General features: G+C 39.9%; 1 protein-coding gene across 1 annotated transcript in view; it reads right to left on the bottom strand.

Moving 5' to 3' along the window:
• Positions 1–327: 327 nt before the first annotated feature.
• Positions 328–23,528, bottom strand: part of TMX4 (thioredoxin related transmembrane protein 4) — a 38,084-nt gene continuing 14,883 nt past the window's right edge. The window contains exons 3-8 of the mRNA XM_079783602.1: positions 17,532–17,577; positions 15,839–15,967; positions 13,302–13,347; positions 9,370–9,471; positions 6,653–6,716; positions 328–5,204 (exon numbers count right to left, since the gene is read on the bottom strand). Coding sequence (XP_079639728.1) covers positions 4,852–5,204; positions 6,653–6,716; positions 9,370–9,471; positions 13,302–13,347; positions 15,839–15,967; positions 17,532–17,577 — 740 coding nt within the window. The 3' untranslated portion in view covers positions 328–4,851. The remainder of the gene's footprint in view (positions 5,205–6,652; positions 6,717–9,369; positions 9,472–13,301; positions 13,348–15,838; positions 15,968–17,531; positions 17,578–23,528) is intronic.

Genomic DNA, 23,528 nt, shown 5'->3' with positions numbered 1-23,528 from the left:
AAGAGCCTTCAAGACGGGGATAAAGCAGGGAGTTGCATTGTAACTCCGTGTCATTGGCTTCAAAAGCTACAGGTTTTGCTCCCACCAAAGATGTGCAGACCAAGTTCAGGTAGGCTGAGACACTGCCAAATGGGTATTTTTCACTATACAGGCCAGTGTGTATTCTGAGCCAGCTTCTCTGGGGGAAGGAAGCTCAGTGGTATGGAAATTTAATCATGTTCTTTTTACTATACATCCCTCTATTGTTTTTCAAAAGTGAGCATTTTAATCTCCATTGTTTTAGTCCCCAGGGGTTTTTGTGTCACCTCTCCTCCTTTGTGCTTTCCACTGCCATAGTGCCAGGAAGGTTGGGGTGCACACCAGTCGTCTCACTGCCATCTGCTCCAGCCTGGCCACCCCCAGACCTCAGCACAGAAGGAGACCAGGGAGGCAAGAGCAGTGAGAGTCTATAGACAACACAATGGGCTGGGACAAGGAGCCCTTTGGTGGCCCCTCCTTTGTTTTGAGCACCTTCCAGAGCAGCTAAAGGCACAGGGTGTGGGTTTCACCGAGTCAAGGAGAAGGGGATAAAGAGGAAAAATGAACAGACTGGATGGGGGATGGACACAGAGGGAAAATTTTTAACACAGTAATCTTTTTCACTGCCTAGGCAAATAACTCTTGTGAAAACAGTTACATGAAAGCAATAGATGGTTTTGTTTTTACTTAGCACTATCATAGGTTTTGAGGCAAATGGAAATTTACATAAAATGAAAACACACAGGATCAAGGATCATGTACAATTCTGTGATTAAGGTGCTTTGCAATTCAGGCAACATTCTGCTAGAAACTCCTATCTTGGTTCCAGTTGCTGCAGATACTATTTGAGGAGGCAAAGAGTAATAAACACGTGGATGAAGAAGAAAATAATTAAGTACCGTGGGCTAAATAATCAAGACTATTACAAGGAATATAAATAATAAATTTATAATGTATTGCAATACAAATAAGCATTTTCAATATAAAAACTGCATTTGCACAAAGAAGCTATTTAGTAACAAATACAATTACACTATATTGGAAACATGTCAAAGCTGTATGTCTCACATAGACTAGTACAATGTCACAGTTCACATGAAACTTTACTGAGCATAAGCCTTCACCTGAAGGCCAAGTCCTGGTCTGAAGCTGTCACAGCTTTTCCACTGAACCTCCTGGTTGGGGAACGCTGTTCACAAGCTGTTGGAGGTTCATCAGACTTGATGACTCCACGTTGGTTTTGCAAGACAAGCTATAACCTCAGGAGAACCAAAACGTAGGACTGAGGTAAAGAGATACTAAACAAAGAACTTTTCTGTTGGCACAAAGGATGTGAATACTTTCCAAATGTTGTTATATTTAACAGGATGGGTCTACCACACATTTATAACACTGGCAGAAATAACACTTCGACGCGGAGATAAAGGACAGACAGATATTGATACATTAGCAAAAGCACTAATCTCCTTTCTTTCTCTCACTTCATGCCAATTTAAGGTGCTGAAATCTCAGGCGTACCCTAGCTTGTCTACCTTTTATTGACTCTTAAATGTTTCCTATCCTTCACTCTTGACTCAGTCATACAGTAAGTACTTGCCCTGAAAGACATTTTTATTATCTACTCCGAAGTTGTTACAGGATGCAGGCTCTGCAGGCTTACATATACCCAAATCATGTAGCAACTCCAGAGCTATCAACGAGTTTGGGCCATAAATAAATAAAAATGTGGCTTTCTCCAGTGTCAAAAGCCAACCTGGTCAATGCTTGTTTGCTAACTCAATATAAGATCGCTAAGCAAGTTGGGTAGTGTAACAGACCTAGCAAGATATGTAATAAAGGAAACTAAGACAAAGGTAGGTAGAAGGTGCCTCATTGATGAAAAGGCACCTGCTCCAACTACTCAGTTACTTTTAATTCACCTAATTTTGATTTATACAAAATACTATTGTATAAGTAAATAACTGATATTACAATATAGGAAAGCAAGGTTAATGTTTACTTTCTAAATGAAAATCATGTTTCCATGCACTTGACTCCTGGAATAAATATAAGAAATATCCCTAAAATCCTATTGAAATGTTAATTTCAAATTATTTTAGGTTGACTTTTTTCCTTTAGTTTTACATTCAGTCATACTGAAAACAACCTAAAGGCCTCAGGTGGAAAGAAATGAAATTAGTTGAGTATTTATCAGACCACTTGGTAAAAACCCCATCTTTTGCCAGGATATTGAAAAACAGGAAAAACAGGAGAAAAAAAAAATGGTCTCATAGCCAGACTTTTAAACTTCTAATGAATTTTCTTCTCCAATATGCTTTTCTTTGCTCACTTCATTTTTTTTTAAAGTATTGTTGAGAAAGAAAATACATTTATATATATAATAGTATATATAATTATACTATTTGGGGTCCAACTGGAAATTGGTTTTACATTTCTAAAAAGTCAAAGTAGATTTCTTCATTCCCTCCCCTCTAGTCAAATATTCCACTTTAAAAATAAATGATTTTATTACAAAGTAGGGGAGCTTATACCTGGTACAGAAAAGCCAAACTGAATCCTTTCTTAGTCTATAGCTCTGAACTTGAGCTTAATGATCTTTGAAAACTCAATTCAGCTGATTATAAGAGAAAGAAATCCAGTGCCGGGAGGGCACGCCCAGCTCAGCAATGATCCAGAAAAGCTTCCCGGGATCAGGGAGATGGAGCTGCAACCATCAGAACGATGGTACTTTGGGATAAGATGTGTCAGAGACCTACCTTACGGAAGGAAAGAAAATGAGCAAATTCAAGATTTTCCTAGCCCCTCAGTTCTCTGGTGGCCTCTAACTTGAGGTTGTATTGCTGTCTGAAGAGAAAAACTATTATTGGTGACTCTTGTTTTGGGGGGTGGGGAGGGTTGTCAAACCATCTTATTGAGGGTCTTTGGGAGAGGGTTGAAGGGCTGGGAGGACAATGAAATCCGATGTCCTTAGTCTGGTCAGGATCTCCCCAGCTTCATAGCTGCCAAAAGCTGGTGACTCTTTCTTATTTTTTGGGGTAATCCTCACCTGAGGATATTTTTCTATTGATTTTTAGAAAGAGTGGGGAGGAGGAGAGACAGAAAGAGAGAAACACATTCATGTGAGAGACACATCCATTGGTTGCCTCCCACAAGAGCCCTGTCTAGGGAGCCTACAACTGAGGTACAGGCCCTTGATCAGAATTGAACCTGTGACCCTTCAGTCTGTGGGCTGACACTCTATCCACTGAGCCAAACCGGCTAGGGCAAAAAAATCTGGTGACTCTCATGCTGCAGGATGAGGCTGTCAGGTAACTGAATTGGAAAGATGAAAAATAACCATCTCTAAAAATTAGATTCTGGCAGAATAAAAACCCCCTTTGTGTGAGTTTGCAACAGGCTCATTCAAGCACGGAAAGACAGCAAGTTTCCGAACCGCTCCCTCCCGCCAGTGATCCCGTGTTCAAAGTTAATGGGAGAAAAGGGTTATCTAAACAGCCAGATAAGAGTACACTGCATATTTCTTTTTTAAAATGACAGAAACTTTTAAATTTCATAAGCCTGCACTACTTATTATTCTGTCTGGACTCAAGGGGTGTAGAATCAACTTTAGTCATCTTTCATAAGCTTGGAATCTAATTTTATGAATTTATTCTAAAACATAAATCAGAGGTAAGACAGAAGTAGATGGATGGATTTTTTAAAAAGAAACTGGGCCTCCTGGGTACTTTCAGTAGATTGAGCACTGAGAGATTTACAGGGATAAAATTCCTTACAAGATTAAGAAAGAAGGAAATGAAACCAAATCTTTCATTTCCAGATACTCACTTTCATTAGTTCTTTCACCAAAAGCACATCACTGAAGGAGAACCAGAAATGTTCAGTTATTATTAAAGTGGTTCAAGGCCAGGGAACGCCTTGAGATGAAAACAAAACAACACAGTTTTCAAGTTTTCTTCACAAGACTACCTTGTACTGGCAAGACTTAGGAGACTTCCGGGTTGGGAAAGAATATTGCTGAAGGGACTTTTTGAAAAAAATTACTACATTTTGGCAAAAAACAACAAAATTGTCTCCTGTAAAATCCCTACTACTTTTTGAATCCCCAAAGGTTACAATGCTGCATTCGAGCTGTTTGACAGTCCGGCTTCACGGGCTGCGGTTTTTGATGACCTAAACCCTTAAATCCACTAAACGCAGCTGATGTCAACCCGGCTGCTGTCTGGCCCTCTCACTAGGAAGCAATGTGAAGTGTGGGGAGCCTGCAGGCCCTTGGCAGGACAGCTGGAAATGGGACAGGTACGAAATAAGACATAACAATGGAGATTTAAAGTCAAGACAACTGCCAAGCTCTTTTCTACAATAATCCAGGGCCCTCTCCATTTCTCTCTAAAAAAAGGGGCCCAGTACTATGGTGCCTGATGTTTCTTACAGTTTGACAAAAGTAACTTCTTAACACAAGGAGAAGCAAGACTTCTGCTACACACGAGGATGCTCAGGCTGCTTTGCTTTCACTTTATGGGGCGTGCAGCCTGGTCAATGACCAGTCCTCACGAGGGCTGGGCACCGCTACCGCTGGTCAAAACTCTCTCGCCCCAAGTAAATGCATGCGTGCCCATCCCAAATCCCCAAGCATATCCGACCACCACGCATCCTGATTGTCATGCCTGAAGGATTCTCATTAATACACGTTAGGCGTAATGCCGAGACTACATGACTACGATGGTTTTTTAAGAGAAGCTTGCTCGGGAAACAGTGAGGATTTTGGTTTAGACTGCAGACAGAGGGAAGCCGGCACACTCCTCTGCTCTATGTTCTTGGAAACAGTCTGTGAACCTAAGGTCCCTTATCAGCATGCTGACTTTTGCGCTGCCTCAATGTGTCTTCCGTGTCAGATGGACGGGGCTGCCCAGGGGCATCTTCCTCAGTCTCATTGGGTTCTCTTTCCTCCAGGGGCTCCCGCGGGGGCCCCTGCGCCTGGGTATCAGTCGTCTCCTCATCCGCACCAGCAGCCAGGTTGTCCTCCTCCTCTTCTTCCTCTGGCTCGTCCTCATCACCAAAGTCTTCTTTCTCTTCCTCGTCGTCTACAAGGCTGTCCTTGTTTTCTTCTTCATTTGAGTCATCTTTTTCGTCCTCTGCATCCTGCAACTGTTCAGCCCTATCAGCCTCCTCTGACTTCCGACTCTGCTCTGTGGAGGGAAGAGAGGGGAACGGCCTCTGAATAAACAATGATCAATCAGCAAATAACTGTTTGGCTGTGAAATAAAGAAAGGGGGGCACACGACAGTTTTCTCCATCTTGAAGCTGTTATTACCCAGGACAGATCTCTGGTTGGCGTCCTAGCCCAGCCCAGGAAGGCAAAGGTTCCCTCAGGCTTTGTATTTTGTACCTTGTAGAATCTGGCTCAGTGACCCACTCACTAGCCATGGTAACTTATTCACCATATGACAAGCTGAGCCAATCAGAGTGTGTTAAATACATTTTCTTTTCCCCCCAAATTGCTTTAAATTGGCTTTCTGTTACTTCTAAGAATTCTAAGGAACTTAATATACCTTCTAATTATAGTCATGTGTGGCATTACAACGTTTCAATCAAGGACTTAGTGCATATACCACAGCAGTCCCATAAGATTATAATGGGGCTAAAAAATTCCTATTGTAGTCGTCCTGTGGCAGAGCAAGGTAATTCTCGTGTGCCGCTGGTGATGCTGTGTAAATGCCTACTCTGCTGCCAGCTGTATAAAGTAAGACTGTATCATCTGTGTGTGTGCATGTGCACTCTGTGATGTTGCATAAAAGACCAAATCACACCTAATGATGCATTTCTCATAATGTATCCATATCATAGCACCGGACTTTATCTATGGAAGTCCCAAAGCATTGAAAACTTCAAAAATTAAAAAGAAATATAGCTTATTTAAACTCCAACATAAAATTCAACAAAGTCTCATAAAAGTCTTTATGCAAAGTTTCAAAAATAGAATTTAAAACATGCAAATCCAGGCTATTTGATCTCAGAAACACTGTGAAACCGTACAAAGATTTGGGGAAACTTCATTTTTTTTAATTAAAAATTTTTTTAATTGATTTCAGAGAGAGGAAGGGAGAGGGAGATACAGAAACATCAAGGATGAAAGAGAATCATCAATTGGCTGCCTCCTGCACACCCCCTTCTGGGTATTTAGCCGGCAACCCAGGCATGTGCCCTGACCATTGGGAATGGAATCATGACTTCCTGGTTCATAGATGGACGCTCACCAATGAACAACACCAGCCAGGCAGGGAGACTTCTTTCAAAGCACTTAGAATAGTTACAGGCACACAATGAAGTCCTAATAAATGTGAGTTCCCTCCCTCCCTTTTCATTCCAGTTTGAATGAAGAAAAGGGTGTCAACTGATTAATGAAGGGCATACACTTAAAGGGAAAAAGAAATTGCCAAGATGAAATATTCCTTAATTTAAGAGAGAAAAAGGAGAATTTTGTTCAAGTCTATATAGAGAACATATTTTAAGGAATTTAGTGGTGGTGGTTTGGTAACCTAGCAAATCAAGGGGAAATCACCACCTATATGAGCATGAAAGGGCACAACACAGAATTCCAAAAATACTCTTATTTACATGAGTTTATCACACTTACCGGGATGTTCAGATACATGCCTTGGAAATGGCAAATAGAAACATTCTGATATTAACACCAAAACCTGGAGGGGAAAAAATGTGATTTTATAGTGAGTAGGTAGGACATTTATTTCCAAAGAACCTTAAAATTAAGCCTTGTTTCTACAACCAGATAGCCATAGATAAATAATTAGAAGTTGGTCAAAAGTCCTCAAAACAGAAAAGGGTATACTTAAGAATTTCCTATTTTTTTAAATGTGATACAGTATAGGGAAATGCTAATATTTGAGAACAGGGGTCAGAAAGTCAAATGCCTAAGAGAGCCCACTAAAAATAGATGAATCAAGCGGGTATAAGAAAATAGACACTATCAGCCGAGTCTAAACTGGCCTTTAAAAAACACTCTTCTGGACAAACCGAACTGGTCTGTACATGGGCTGCCACTCACCATAAACAGTAATAGTACTTCCTATACCAGTGTCTTAAAGGTATTCTAAAATTTTAAAGAACTCAAAGTCATAGTACTTTTAATTCAATTTTATAAATGTCAAGTGAGTATCCTACATTTTGTTCAGAATTATTACCACCTGTATTTTCATTTATTAATTTACTCAATATTTGGTTCGTTAACATCTGGGGCAAGATTCAAAAAGAGAAAAAATGGCAGTTTAATTGTAAATCAATATAGAACAATTGAGCTTCATAAGAAAAATGAACAAAGCACTTTGATAGATACTTAAGAGATACAGAGATTACAACCATTGGGAAGGATCAAGAATGATGCCTTTGAAGAAGGCACATTTAAGGCCCTGGGCATAGTCAGGAAGAGTTGGGTGGCAGCAGAGGTCTAGCTCCTTTAAGCTACATCAAATTGAGTCATGGGGGTGCTTAGGTCCAGAGAAAGCTCTGAATGCCAGTCTGAGGAGACCCAACTTCTTATAAAGGAATAACATCTTATGTCACTTAATCGCTTGAACAGTCTTGAATCAACTCTCTTCTTTCTTTGGGTAAAGCCTCTAATAACCTTCCTTCACTGATTATTTAAATCTGTTTCCAAATGAACTTAGGACATAGGCACATCTGACATGACTTCTTGGGTTTAAAAGTCAACCTCAAAGATAAAACTCTAAAACTTTATGCTGAGAAGATTTTCCAATGGTCTTGCATTAGGCTCACATTCAACCTACATTCTCCATAGCTCTACCTCAGTCTTCAGGGATCTCATATTGTTCCCTCTACAAGAACCTCATGCTCCTGTGGCTCCAGAATATACTATCAGAAAAATTTAGGACTAGACGGTAGATGGGAGAAGTACATTTACATCGAAGGTCAAATTTATATGCAAAGTCAAATCCTTTTAGGCCAGAGCATTAGGGGCACGTTAATAGCAGTATGATTAGTGCATCAGAATGGAACACACCTAGGACCTAATGAATGACATATCTAAGTTCTATCCCCACCCGTGAGGTTAACATTTAGTCAAATCTCAAATATAAACCATAGTATGAAGGAAGCATGCTCATGGCAAAATACAATTGGCTCCCTGGAATAGGACTTTGTTGTACTAACTTATGACTTGCTATAAAACAACTGCTAATATTTTCAGCTTATTTTTAAAAAATTTTGCTAGCCCTGGTCAGGGCACATACCTAGGTTGTGGGTTCAATCCCCTGTCGGGCACATACAGGAGGCAACTAATCGATGTTTCTCTCCCCATTAAAAATATCATACAACTAATCGATGTTTCTCTCTGTTTAAAAATTAATAAAAGCATATCCTGAGGTGAGGATTAAAAAAAAAAAAAAAGACTTTGCTAAAGAGCCACAATTTATTATAAAATGTAAGGACAGACTTTTAAGATAATCTTAACTAAAAGTTTGTCTTTTTATATTAATTTTTAGTAATCATCACTTATTCCTATCATATAGTAGTTAGGAGCTATGTGGTTCATATATAGTGTAAGGCCTTTTAAGAATTTATTTTAATTAGTTTAAAGCTCAATCAAATTGATCAAATGTACGTAAAGAGAAAGATTAACAAATTATATCAAAGAATAAAGTATGCCACAACACTTATAGCTGCCTATATAGTTAAATAAATAAGTTTATTATTCCAAATCTTACCTAAAACATCTAGGGAGAAAATGCACAGATACCTACTAGATATGTAAGCACTATATGTGCTTTGCATCTGATTTTTTTTTCTCACAATATTGACTGTATTTTTTTTATCAACATTATCTTATAAAATCCACCTCGGAAAAAAGAGAGTGTATGTGTAAGCAGCTGGCTGGGGTAAGAGGTTTAATGGGAGGATATGAACAAGAAAAAAATCATCTCGTTCACTGGAGGAACAGATCCACAGCATTGGCCTTATCACCACAGAGTTCTAATCAAGTAGGCAATATGTGAAATCACCACTGATGGGGTTGTCTTGCAAACTATCAATTCAAGTATGGTCTCAACTTTTCCTTTCATCACTGCCTATATTTTGGGCAGCACACATCTTCAGAAAATATAAAGGATAGAATTAAAAGATAATGATTTAATGAATTTTTCATTATTTCTCAAATTAGCATTGTAAGCAGTATCAAACAAGCAAATGCTATTTAACTGCTTAGATTACACACAAAATAATGTTTGTTTATGTGTTTTTTTCTCTCTTGGCTGCTTTGCAGTTTTGCATAAAACCTATTAGGCTTTAAGGACAGGAAAAAAGATTGGCATTATCTCTTACCAGACCCATGAGAAGGCCAAAAACCAAGGTGGCTATGACGAAAAGGACATAAGAACACCAAGCAGGCATTCCAAGGGTCACTGTGAAGTAGTTGTGAAGATGCTGTAATCAAAAGAAAAATTATTTATAATGAGGACCAAAAATGTTTAAATCTAGCTCTCCAGCTATAACTCAAATCAAACTGTTTCCACATAGAGGAGCTCCCACAAAGGTCATCCAGTGGTTTATGCATCTGCGATTCCTCAGAACAAGTTAAGCTTTACATTATCAGGAATTTGAGAATATACTCAAGGTTATATCTGGTAAGAGTTATTGTTCTTTGGAGTTCATGATCTGATAGAACTCTGGTAGAATTGTTTTTCTAGTCCCTTCTTCCATAATGATAGATTTTTGGTCACTCTCTGCTAATAATTATATTAACTCAATATTTACTTGTAATACGGAATCCATAAAAATTAAACTTCTTGGGCCTTGACCAATTGTTAAGTAGAACTAACTACTACTTAGAAAACATTCATTTTAAATGTATCCATACTTCCTCCTTCTAGTCAGACTCTCATTTTTCTATTCTCTATCTCTACCCATCCTTAGCAACTTTTCTAAATCACCATAAAAACTAAAATGTAATATTAGACAGAAGGTTTTCCCAGATAATTCATTATGAGGAAATGAGATTTCATGAGGCTTTGAGTAGAGTGCACATCCTTTATTTTTACTATTCTCCAGAACTCTATTTGATACCAAAGAGTAAAAAAAGAGAGAGAGATACACAATCTGAACTGGAAATTATTTCCATGCTAAAATCACACAGCAGTTACAGATATGAACTGGTAGTTTGGAATCAATGCCCACTTAGATGGGGACTTGTAGGAGCCATGCTTCCTCAGGAAGGTTTAGTGATCGTAGGTTTCAGGCCATTACAGCTTCAAGAACAGCCATTCGCAATGTACTGGGCACACAATAAAATGTCTCCAAGCTAAATGTCATCAGCAGGCAGAGATAATAAGTGAATGACTTGCCTAGAACAGATGCAATTACTAAAAACTAGTCCAAGTTTCCATTTTAATTTAATGTTTCTCAAAATCTAAATTACTCAAGTATTTTCCATTGGTTTCTCAGTTTATAAATGTCAACGCAATTAAATAATATGCTTTATTTTGGCTTAAATCTGAATGATAAACAAAAAAGCTTGTTCAATTAATCTAGAATAATCTGAGATCTCTTCCCTCCAATCTCTTATTCAGCTAAAGAGATAGATATAAAGACTCAGCAAGTACTTTAAACACTGATCCATGTAAAAAATATTTGTTAAGTAAGTTAAAGGTACTGGCAAATCCTTAAACTATTCATAGCAAATGCAAATAATCTGGATTTTTAACACTGTCTTCTGTAACTCTGTTGTCTACACTGGTCATTATTCTGTCTTCAGCCAAGGCAACTGTTTATTCAGAATAATCCAGCATTCTGGAATCCAGCAGGCAAAAGAAGTATTGGGATTTCAAATGTTGTTTTAGGCAAATCCTTTCCAATGGAAGTTCTAAATACTGCACAGGTTCCTACTTTAAAAAATTCTATGTATTTAACATAGTTAATGCTTTTCTTGGTGACTCAGTGAGGTGATCAGGATTAATCCCTGAAATGTGCCAAAGAATTAGAAGATAGAGAAAGCCAGTCTGCCTTTGAGCTGACCTATGGAAGTAAGTATTCTGGAACTTGCTCTATAAAAAATATCTGCCCATTTGCCTTACTCATATGGTTGGAATGAGTAATGTGCAGTTATAAATCCTTCTAGACAGCATCATATGCCCTTTCTGCAAAATAAATGATTAAAGTAACCCTCAGAACCTTTCTATTTTCTAGAATGCAGTAAATCATTTGCCTTTGTGTCACTGCATTCTGAGTCACACATTTCTTAGTACATTCAAAATACCTGCTTATTTTAATAAGCTCCACTTCAATGTTCTTCTATCTGCTGATACTTTGGAGGATTTATTTGAGCTTCTTAGAGAAATCCTGACAGAGCGCTGCTAGAATGTGGTCTTTTAGGTGATTACTACTAAAGTCTCATTAATCAAGTTTTGTTTTCACAGCTGCAGACATAACCTTTATCTGTTTACTTTATTTGCCACCACAATGGTTTTAGAGCACCTGAGTGTTAAGGTACTTGGTTCTAGTTACTTGAAGTTTTTATATATATACTAGAGGCCCAGTGCACAAATTCATGCACCAGTGGGGTCCCTTTACCTGGCCTGCAGGATTGGGCCAAAACTGGCTCTCCAACGTCCCCTGAGGGATCCCAGATTGTGAGAGGATGCAGGCCAGGCTGAGGGACCCCACTGGTTTATGATCAGGGCTGGGAGGGACACGGGAGAGCTCCAGGGCATGTCCAGCCTATCTCACCCAGTCCCAATAGGCCAGACCCCAGCAGCAAGCTAACCTACCAGTTGGAGCATCTGCCCACTGGTGGTCAGTGCATGTCATAGCAACTGGTCGACCAGTCGACTGTCTGCCCCCTGGTGGTGAGTGCACATCATAGTGAGCAGTTAAGCAGCCTTAGCATATCATTAGCATATTACGCTTTGATTGGTTGAACAGCCGACTGGACTACAGGACACTTAGCATATTAGGCTTTTATTATACAGGACATTTCCAGGGAATTACTGATTAAAATTTATCAAATTCAGTTTTAAATTTCTGTGTTTCTATTTCTTTAACTGCCAGAAAATGACAGTATTCACTTGAGGAAAATACTGATTCTTGTTGTGTGTGTTCATTACTAGGAAGCATTCTACTGTTTTCTTAAAATACACAAACATGTTGTCTGATGGGCCTGACATCTTATTACTGATGACTGATTTAGAGCCAATTTTGGGTTACATACAGTTTTGAGTAAGAAGACTGAATGAAGATACCATTAGAGTAGAATATATAAAAACATTCCAACCAGTGGCCAGATGAATTTAAGCAATGGAACCAGGCCAACACATTCACAGATCAGAGCAGAGCCCTCCCTCCCCAAGGAGGCCAGCACTCCCTCTGGGACCTGAACTACTGCAGGTGAGATCAGATGCTGCCTTCAACATATCTCGATGTGCATGAGAAACACAGAGTCTTCCTGAGCTCCTTGAATATTAAGTTCCAAATATGACACTGTGACCTATACAAAGCTTAGAAAGACAAATATAGGAACTCATTTTGAAGACTCACAATACTTTAAGAATATATATAATTCCACAGCGATTGTGCTAAATCTGGCAGGATTTAGCTCACTCTACACATAAAGGGGAGCACAAGGTTTTGTGACACATTCAAAATTATATAATTGTCCAACCTTTTAGCTAAATAATAGTTTGAATTCACTGAAATGACTCAGTGAAATGATACAATCCCATATAGCAAGAGTGTCCAAACTTTTTCCTGAAGGGGCAGAGAACAAATATTTTAGGCTTGTGGGCCACATGGTCTCTGTCACAGCTACTCAGCTTTACCACTGTAGAGTGAAAGCAACAGGTAATGAATGAATATGGCTATGTTTCAAAAACAGGTGGCCAGCCCACAAGCTATAGTTTGCTGATTGCTGACATACAAATTCACTTTCGGGCTTAATCTTTGATCTGTAGGAGATTATGACAATGGGAATATAAAATGAAGTAAAACCACATAAGCCTGATTCAGCTTTGATAAGAGATTCATCTCTGATCTAAGAAAGTATGACTTTGACACAACAGTGTCATTGTTCAATTTATGCCTTTCTACACAGAGACACAATTCCACTGGGGACCCTTGTGAGAGTAGTTGCGTGGCTTAATAAGAAAAGTGAAATTATAAAAGTATTCACAATGTTTATTTTCCTATGGTTTAAAAGTTATATTCTTACTCTTTAAAAACCCTCTGCAAAGATAATCACAAAGGGTATATTTAAGATTACTTACCCATATCTTGCCAGAGATGCTAAAAAGGCCAGCCATTCCAGACATCCTAAAAAATAGAGGAGAACCATTGGTGATGCATACTATGAAATAAACAAAAACTCAGGTCACGAGGATCTGCCCTTCCATTCTCTGCAATACACTGCCCTCTCTCCTGGATTTACTTGTGTTCGTATAGAGCTTCAGCTCCACAGCCATCATTTAAGTCACTGCTGTGACTTAATACATTCAAATCCCCTGGCCCCTTCTCCCTCCACTGTACATACCTGGCAAAACCCCAGCTGTGGGCAGCTGCCTGTCTCTGGGGGAAAATCAGCTGACTGTTCTCCCTTCACTCACAAACCTCAGTTTGTGCCTCAGTACTGCTCTTTCAGGCTCTACCCCACAGGACAGCTCCTGTGCTTTTCCCTTTCTTCACGCCCTTCCACCCTCCTCTCCCCAGGCACTCTCAGCTCACACACACTCCTCACATGTCACTGCGAAACCAGAAGCCATTATGTGATCTCTCTTATCTTCTCACCACCCAATCTGAGCCTGGCGTTCACCTGCATGCACCTTCTCTTGTTTCTACAGAGAAAGTCTATCTGCCCTCCCACAGTCTAATTCCTCCTCGTGGGCCTTGGATCCCATCCCTTTGGCTTATTAATGTCTTGGTTCTTTTTATCAGCCCCTCTGCCTGCATTAGCAATTTCTTCCTTTCTGCTGGGTCATTCTCATGAGATGAAAACATGCTCTACCCTCTCCATCTTTTATAAAGAGCATCTTTGGACCCTCCAGCTTCTCTTCTCCAAGGAGTAGTCCACACTTGCTGTTTCTTCCTCCTTACTGTACCTTTAACCCATTCAAATCTGCTCCTGCCCTCACTACTGCAGTATCACTAGTTGTGAAAGCCACAATGACCCTGCAATTGCTTCATTCAACGTCCATGTCTCAGAATTGATCTTCTTTCACTGCTTGGTAACACAGGACACAGTGCCTACTCTACATTCTTGAGCACCTAATTTACTTGGCTCCCGGGAAACCACATACCCCTGCTTGTCCTCCTGACTCACTGGCACTCATTTTTAGTTTCTTGACACCTTTTGCTGACTCCTTCTCGACCCAACTTCTTAATTGTGGGTGTCTTGTGGCTAGGTCCCAATCACTCTTCTCTCTTTAGGTGATCGCCTCCCTCCCAAGCAAGGCTTTAAATACCATCTATATGTTTTGTATTTGTGCTCTGAGTTCTCCAAGGACCCATCTCCATACATCCAACTTGACAGCTCTACAAAGAAATCTGCATCTCAAACTTAACAGTTAATACTGAACTCTTGCTTTTCTCTTGCTCAAACCAGTAAGATTCAAACCAGAAACCCAAGAGATTTTTTGTGAATCTTCCCTCTCCTTCACCTTAGCCAAGTCTACCTGCAAAGTATTTTAAATCCACCCATTCTCTCCATCCCACTGCTGCCACCCGGCTATGCACTAGCACCATCCCTAGGCTAGACAGGGCAACAGCCTCCTAGCTGTTTGACCTCATCCATTCTTACCCTCCCCAGTCTCTTCTCCGAACAGCCACCTTGTCATTGCATGCACTGATAGCATCCAGGTTCCTCAATGCAAGCTGCTTTTATGGTAGACTAAGTTATGTATTTCCTGAGTATTATTTAAGTGCTATTTACATGATCTATTCCTGAAATATTACATCATTTAATCCTTTTTCAGCAGGGATATTCCTTATACTTGTATATACTAACCAAATTAACTACAAATATGATAATTCATTCAAAATTAAAACAAACTATGGGAAAAGTTATTATGGATTGGCCCTATCTACCTCACAAATTATTATGCAGTTTGCCCTCATGGCCATAAGTTACCCAGCAATATTCTGCTAGGCAGTTAAAGACACCATAGGTTTTATTTTCCACATTGATACAAGAGTAATTCCTTCACAAACTATAATTCAAGAAAGAGTCACTCCCATATCTTATCAATAATTTAAAAGAAAGAAAGAATGGTAACTGTGTTCAATACCATATTTGGTAAAGAGAAAACAGTTGGTTCTGACTGGTTTGGCTCAGTGGATAGAGCGCTGGCCTGCAGACTGAAGGGTCCCAGGTTCGATTCTGGTCAAGGGCATGTACCTTGGTTGCGGGCACATCCCCAGTAGGGGGTGTGCAGGAGGCAGCTGATCGATGTTTCTCTCTCATCGATGTTTCTTACTCTCTATCCCTCTCCCTTCCTCTCTGTGAAAAATAAATAATTTTTTTTTTTTTTTTTTACAAAGAGAGAGAAAACAGTTGGCATGCTTAGTGAAAAAGTTAGGGGTGACTTTCTGCAACCCACCTGAAGCCGGACACTTACTTAGCAGTATACGAACAACTAGCTGAAACACATGTGGGCCATAAAACCCAAAACACAACATGGTCTAAGCATGGTCATATGTAGCCTGGGTAAGTGAATATGAAGAAAAACGTAGACTTTCAAGGTCTATGAACTGTTCATTTGATACTGCTTGTTTCATTAATAAGACCCCATTAAATAAAATTACTAGTTACGTTAAAGAAGCCGGGTATTTCCAGCCAGTCAGAGGCTCAACTGATTGCCACTTCTTCTCTAAGATATACTTCTGCAGGTCTTCGTAGATTCCTGGGCCACGGTAACGACGGAATATCCCATCCTTTGCACTATAAATTATAAAAACAAATAGAAAACCAACAAATTAAAATAACAAGTGTTGCAGATAATAAAAATAACTATTGGTTTTAGATGTGAACTACACTCTGAATTTTAACTTGGCTTAAATAAAGAAAAAATTATAACTAGGCATAAATAAGAAAGCAAGCATAAGTATTAATCTTTTACAAATGAGAAACTGAGAAAGCATTAAACATTCTATCACTGCAAAACTCACGAGCATAAACAAAGTTCTTGCCAAGTTACTTTTTATTATTTTTTCTACCAAGCATTTCAATGTTTCTCTTATAACAGCAAAACAGCAGTTGTTACTAAGTTTTAAAAACTGTATCTACCTTTCCAACCTTTGTCATTTAAGTCCCTCCTTGAAAATGAACAAAACACCTCCCTTTCCCATGCCCCTTCAGGCTGCCCCCGCTCCTGCTTTCTCCCCAGTCAAGCTTCCTAAGAGCAGAGTCTACACTCACCATTTGCTCCTCAGATATTACTCATTCACAATCCGTGCGACTTAGGGTTACGCTTCCACGACTCCATGGAAACTGCTCATATGGGGGAGAGTCCCCTCTGAAGAGCCACACCCAGGCAGCACTTTCCTTTTGTCTGTCACTGGCACTGCCCACTACCGAACACGCCTCCCTCCCTCTCTCCCTTGTCTTTTGAGCTCTCCGGACTTCTTCCTCCTATTCTGACCACTCCTCCTCGTCCTTACTCCCTGACCTAAGGCTGGTCAACCCCAAGTTTTATCCATGACCTACTTCTATTCCTGTTGCATACATTCTCTCTAAATATATTTTAACTCTTATCTTGATTCTGAGAAATTCCCAATATGTATCTCCAGTCTAAATCTTTCTTTTCAGCTTTAGATCCTCAAATCAGACTATCACCTAAACTTTTCTATTTGAAATTAGCATAGTCACTTCACACTGTCTTCTCCATTTTGGCCTCTAGCCTCCAAACCTCATCTTATTCTAATGGCTTCTCAATAGCTTTCACTAGTGACACATGGCCTTTTGGTAGCCATCGCAGGTTTTTCCTTCCTTATGGCTAATTGGTCACCAAGTCCCAATGATCCCACCTCCTAAGCATCTCCAGAACCCATCCCTTCCTTTCTCTTCCCCCTCTCACTACCTGAGCCTCCCTAACTTCACATCACCCAGGATGATCCAAATATGCCCTCCGGGCCAGCCATACAGAACTCATTACAGTTCTCAGAAGGTAGCTCATTTTCTTCTGGGCTTTTCCATGGCATCTCCTCTATCTGGAAAGGCCTCTCTACCTTGTCTATTTGACCAATTCTGACTTATCCTTTAAGAATCATCCCACCTTTTATGTCATCAGAAAAATCTTCTTTGACCCCTCCCACCCCCCACCCCCAATTAGCTGCTTGCAGCACTCTGGGCATCCCTCTCTTCTAATAGCATCATTCCCACAGAGCTGTCTTTCTCCTCCAAATGTTAAGCTGAATGTGTAATGGTTATGGAAAAAACTTAGAATTCTTGGTACACATCTACCAATTTATAATATTTACCAGTCCAGATAATTATTTCAACTTACTGAAAAAATGCTGGGAGAGTGGTGACAAAGAAGCGGCCACTCAAACCTACAAGAAGCATAAACAAAAAAAGTTACAAGTCGAACTCCGACTAACCCAAGCATCTAACTTAATTTATAAGAACAAGCAGCCTAAGCTGGCTTGTATATATCAGAGAGGAATGGAGAGGGAGACAGAGATAGAACCATCAATGATGAGAAATAATGATCGGCTGCCTCCTGCACGCCCCACACTAGGGATTGAGCCCGCAACCTTGGCATGTGCCCTGACCAGGAATTGAACCATGACCTCCTGGTTCATAGGTCAATGCTCAGCTACCACTGAATTGAGCTTGGTGAGGTGAGCTTGCTTTTATACCACAGAATTAAATCACGTATACTATTTATTTTTTGACTTAAAGCAATTTCATTTTTACCCATTTTCATTACCTAATACTTCCCAGTCAGTGACATACAACTTGCTTATTCTGATGTTACATAGGAGTTTTCTGGCTTGTGCATCACTTAGAATTTTATGGTGGCTGACAGAACAGGTTATAGTCATGTAATGACTATATGACCTTAGATAAATTACTTAACCTTTCTCACCTAAGATAAATTGCTTAATCTTTCTAGTCTCAGTGACCTCATCTAGAAATGGGTATATTAAAGCCTAACTGACTTGTTCTGAAGTTAGACTAACTCAGTATATTAAGTACTTAGCACATAGTAAAGGACTCAATCAATAAATTATAGGTATTATTAGATCCGATGTAGGTTTTAAAATAATAAAGAATCTGAAATAATAATACCATGTATAATCTTTGCACATTTATAAAATTTGCAAGTACTGTCCAGGGACAGTACATTAAACAGATTTTCTCAAATTTTCAGTAAAGCAAATCTTTACGGAGCACTAAGTAGACATCGAATGCTATGCGAAGTACATGTGAAGACAAATAAAACCCTTAATAAGTCAGCAAATATTTACTAATTACCTTCTTTGTTCCAGGGACTGTCATAACTGCTCAAGACACAAAGATAAGTAAAAACATGTCCAGTCTTGGTTCTCACAGAGCTTACAGTCTATTTAGTGGCAGAGGGAAAGACCTTGATACTTATAGCCATAACTGTAAACAGATAGATGATATCAAGAAAGAGGCATGCAACCAAAGCCTGAACGAGACTAGGAGTAAAGAACAAATCCCTGCTCTTTATATGTTTACAAACAAAAGTATTTCCGTGGGCACCAAGAATGAGCACGCCTGTACTGGCTAAGACAAGGAGAGGGAAAGGGTGTTCCTGGCCAGCATGGGAAAATGACAGACATCATTGTCACGTTTCTCATCACTTCTGACTTTCCCACTGAAGAACAACTTGGACAAAATCAAAATCTAATCAAATAAAGTAAATCAAATGTCACATCTTTGTGGTTATGTGCAATTTGAAATGCTGAAGGTTTACTTTCAATAACACACAAAAGTTGTTTATACCCATTTTATAAATTAAATCTTATTCAGAATAATTTATTGATTAGTGATGAGCCTTCCCAGAGAAGAAATTGCTTTTTTTCCCCCCTCATATCAAACCAAGCAGACTCTAAATAGTCCTATGGCACTTAAAAGAAAACACAGTACTATAAAGGCAGTAAAAGTCAATGTTACAAAAAGAAACATTTACTACATACATTTACCATTGTACATCTTTTTTAACGGTTGTACTGGCAGTAACAAAACCACAAGTGACCTGAGAAGTCAACTGAGATTGTTAATAAGCACCTCTATCTGCAGGGCATTTTCACCTCTAACACTGCTTGGAATTCCACCCTAGCAGGGAACATGGGTATCTTTTCATTTATTTTCAATTCTAAACTGGCAGGGGAAAAAGTGTTGGTAATCCTAAGGGCTTAAAAATTACTATATGCTTAAAATAATTATTATAAACAATTTCATAGCTCATTTCTTTACTAGCTAGAGATTCCTATGATCACCCAAGTTTTTATGTAAGAAAAGTGACAATGTTAGCGAATTATGCTTTCTTTAGATGATCTTTTAAAATGTAGCATATCACCACTTCTTCAAGTTTCTATTTAGGTCTTACTTTTTTTAAATTACATAGATAGGATTTCTAATAAATGTTATCAGTGAAGACAATATTTTTAACCTGTTCTTTAAAATCCTGCAAATGTTCTTGGTCATCACTGGCCATGGCAATAAGTTAAAAAGTAAACAATAAATATATAAAATATTTCATAAAACGCAGTAAATTATATAATATACAAAATAGTATTTCCAGTGTCACAGGCCAGCTTACCTGGGGTCAAACCCTACTTCTGCCTCTTATTTGATTTTAACCACAGACATTTAATCTGTCTGGGTTTAGGTTTTCTTATTATAAATAAGCATCATGACTTCTCATACTATTTTAGTATTAAATAATTTTACATTTATAAAGACACTAGAGGCCCGGTGCACGAAATTCGTGCACGGAGGGGGGTTGTCCCTCAGCCCAGCCTGTACCCTCTCCAAAATGGGACCCCTCGAGGGATGTCCGACTGCCCTCTCACAATCCAGGACTGCTGGCTCCCAACTGCTTGCCTGCCTGCCTTCCTGATTGCCCCTAACCACTTCTGCCTACCAGCCTGATCACCCCCTAACCACTCTGCTGCCAGCCTGTTTGCCCCTAACTTCCCTCCTCTGCCGACCTGGTCACCCCTAACTGCCCTCTCCTGCAGGGTTGATCACCTCCAACTGCCCTCCCTTGCAGGCTTGGTCCCTCTCAACTGCCCTCCCTTGCAGGCCGGGTGCCTCCCAACTGCCCTCTCCTGCTGGCCATCTTGTGGTGGCCATCTTGTGTCCACATGGGGGCAGGATCTTTGACCACATGGGGGCAGCTATATTGTGTGTTGGAGTGATGGTCAATCTGCAGATTACTCTTTTATTAGATAGGATAGAGGCATGGTACAGGGGTGGGGGCCAGCTGGTTTGCCCTGAAGGGCGTCCCGGATCAGGTGGGGGTTCCCTTGGGGTGTGGGGCGGCCTGAGTGAGGGGCCTGTGGTGGTTTGCAGGCCAGCCACGCCCCCTGGCAACCCAGGCGGAGGCCCTGGTATCTGGAATTTATTTTCCTTCTACAATTGAAACTATGTAGCCTGGAGTGGAGCCAAGCCTGGGGCTCCCTCCGAGGCCAGGCAGCCATTTGTGTTGGGGTTATAATTGAAACTTTGTTGCCTTAAGCGGGTGGGCCCGGCCAGGGTGTGCGGAAAGCTTTGCTTCCCCTGTTGCCGGCGGCAACCCTGGCCTGCTCTCTCAAGCTCCATTCTGCCTCCATTTGTTTGAATTTGTTTACCTTCTATAATTGAAACTTTGTAGCTTGAGTGGAGGCTTAGGCCTGCAACGGCTGGCAGAAAGCTTGGCTTCCTCTGTTACCTAGGAAACCTTGCTCTCTGTGGCTGTAGCCATCTTGGTTTGGGTTAATTTGCATACTCACTCTGAGTGGGTGGTGGGCGTGGCTTGTGGGCATGGCTTGTGGTGTGTCAGAGGTATGGTCAATTTGCATATTTGTCTATTATTAGATAGGATAGAAAACAGTACCTGATATAAGTACTAAATAAATATTAGTTATTATTTCATATTTTTAAATCTCTGATTCAAAGTTGGAGTAAAATGAAAGGCTATAACAAATACAAACTAATTTATTATTAAGTGCTTTGGAAATTATACATTATTTTGGATAATATAACATATTTTCACTAATAAATGTGCTAATGGAAATCAATGAGTACAGAGAAAATAAGAGAAACACAGTGACAGATGGTCTCAGATTTTTGTTTTAGGCTAGAAGGTATAGGATGCATGTTCCCAAAATTGCCAGGTTAAAGGGTATAAAAATGTATGGCTTTTAATATGAATTGCTATGTTGTTTTTTGGTAATGGTGATATCAATATACAAAACTGTTAATTAAGGTTCATTGAAAATAATGACCATTATTAATAAATGGTTGCACCTCAAGATTGCTTTAATTTATGTTTGTTAATATTTTTTTCAAATGACAACCCATGTGGGATAGTAACAAAATTACAGCATCTAACTCAAATATGAGTTCTGTTTGTTGTCTGGAATAATACATTGTCACTGAAGATGTATTCAGTAAAATCAATAACAAAATCTAGAGCAACCGAAGTAGTCCTTGGGTTATGACAACTACTAAGTCCTTAAATATCTGACACCATAGAAAACTGACCTCAAATAAATGTCACTTCTGAAAGGCTGAAAGATGTCAGAAAGCTCTGAGTCACATGCCAGTGCTCCAAAAATGTCTTCTACCCTTTAACACTGATGTTCTGAAGTCTCAAGGGAGATGTTCATTACCTTAAAAGTTAAAACATGATCAACTTGGAACAGGGAAGCACAATCTTAGGTTGTGGCCTCGGGGTTTAAAAACAAGTTGAGGGTGGATCTTAAGGAATATAACAACATGGGGGCAGCTCCTTTTAAGGTTTGCGTAATGGTTCACTGCAACAGACATCAGTAAGTGGGGAAGAAACAAGTGCACTCTTAAACCTTCAAGTAAGAGAGAGAACGTTTGACCACAAGGCCTTCCAAAATTCCTACATGCCTGCCCTTTTTACTCTAAGGGTCAACTACCATCTTAAAATGAAGACTATATTGCAACATAAAAGAGGCATTAATCCAAAATGCAGAAAAAACTTTTATTAGCAACTTTATCTTAAACATATGTAGCAAAAGAAAAAGAAGTGTTAAAAGATTGGAGAGAAAATTATGACAGGGAACTATATTTTGATAGGCAAAAGAACAAATAGAAATTACTTGAGTTCTAGATTTAAAAAATGGGGATAGCTACTAGCTTTGTCCTTCACCATTTATTAGCTGTTTTACCTTGGACATGTGACAACCTCTCTGAGCCTTAGTTTTCTAAAGAATACAGAGAGAAACAGTTTGTTCTTCCTGGGGCTGTTATGAAACTGAAATGTATATAAGTGCTTAACACACTTAGAGGCTGAAGTAAATGTTTAACTAAGTATTAATTAGCACTAAAGAAAGAAGCAAAGGGAAAACAGTGAACAAAAAGTAGATCAAACCTTATCTTTGAGATTGAAATAAAGTGGGAAATAAATAAAATAAAAGAGTCAGTTTTATAGTAATAAACACTAACTGAAGTGCAATAAACTAAACTGGCTTCTGAAATTAATTAATAGTTCTGATCACAAAGCTTACTCTTTCTTGGCTGTTGGAGGGGTCTGGTTTACCTCTAATCTAGTGAAATAGCCATCACCCATGGGTGCTCTATGAGCAGCTACTGTTTTCCTATCCTTGACAACTAAGCTCATCTGCATGGAACAGAAGATTCAAGTATATATTCATACTTATTAAATTTAATTTCCCAAAGTCAGCAACTGAAACATCATCTGGTCTATGCAATATTAAACAGGCAATGTAATGTTGTCTAATCTAAGGTCTGTCCTTCCCTTGACTTCTACAGCTCAACTGTAAAAATATAATCTATCTAATAATAGAGTAGTATGCAAATCATCACTCCGCTACACTCACAAGCCACGCCCACCAGCCACGCCCCAGCCACGCCCACCATTCAATCTGAGTGAGTATGCAATTAAACTGAAAACATGGCGGCAGCCCCGCCCCCCAGCCTCTCCAGGTCTCTGGGAGTTGGAGAAGTCAGGCGCCAGCGCCTGAGGCTGGCTGCAGCCACAGAGACCAAGAAGCCGCCTGCCCCATGATCCCAGGCCTCAGCCAGCCTCAGAAGCCTTAGGTCCGCCTGCCCAACGTCCTGGGGAGACGGAGAAACTGGGCCCCAGCGCCTGAGGCTGGCTGCAGCCACGGAGACCAAGAAGCCGCCTGCCCCATGATCCCAGGCCTCAGCCAGCCTCAGAAGCCTTAGGTCCGCCTGCCTCACATCCACCTGCCCCACGTCCTGGGAAGACGGAGAAACTGGGCCCTGCGTCTGAGGCAGGGTGCGGCCGGGAGACGAAGAAGCTGCCCGT

The sequence above is a fragment of the Cnephaeus nilssonii genome, assembly GCF_951640355.1.
Source record: "Cnephaeus nilssonii genome assembly, chromosome: 11".
Lineage (NCBI taxonomy): Eukaryota > Metazoa > Chordata > Mammalia > Chiroptera > Vespertilionidae > Cnephaeus > Cnephaeus nilssonii.
Note: the sequence above shows the minus strand (reverse complement) of the source record. Positions and strands in the feature narration are given on the sequence as shown.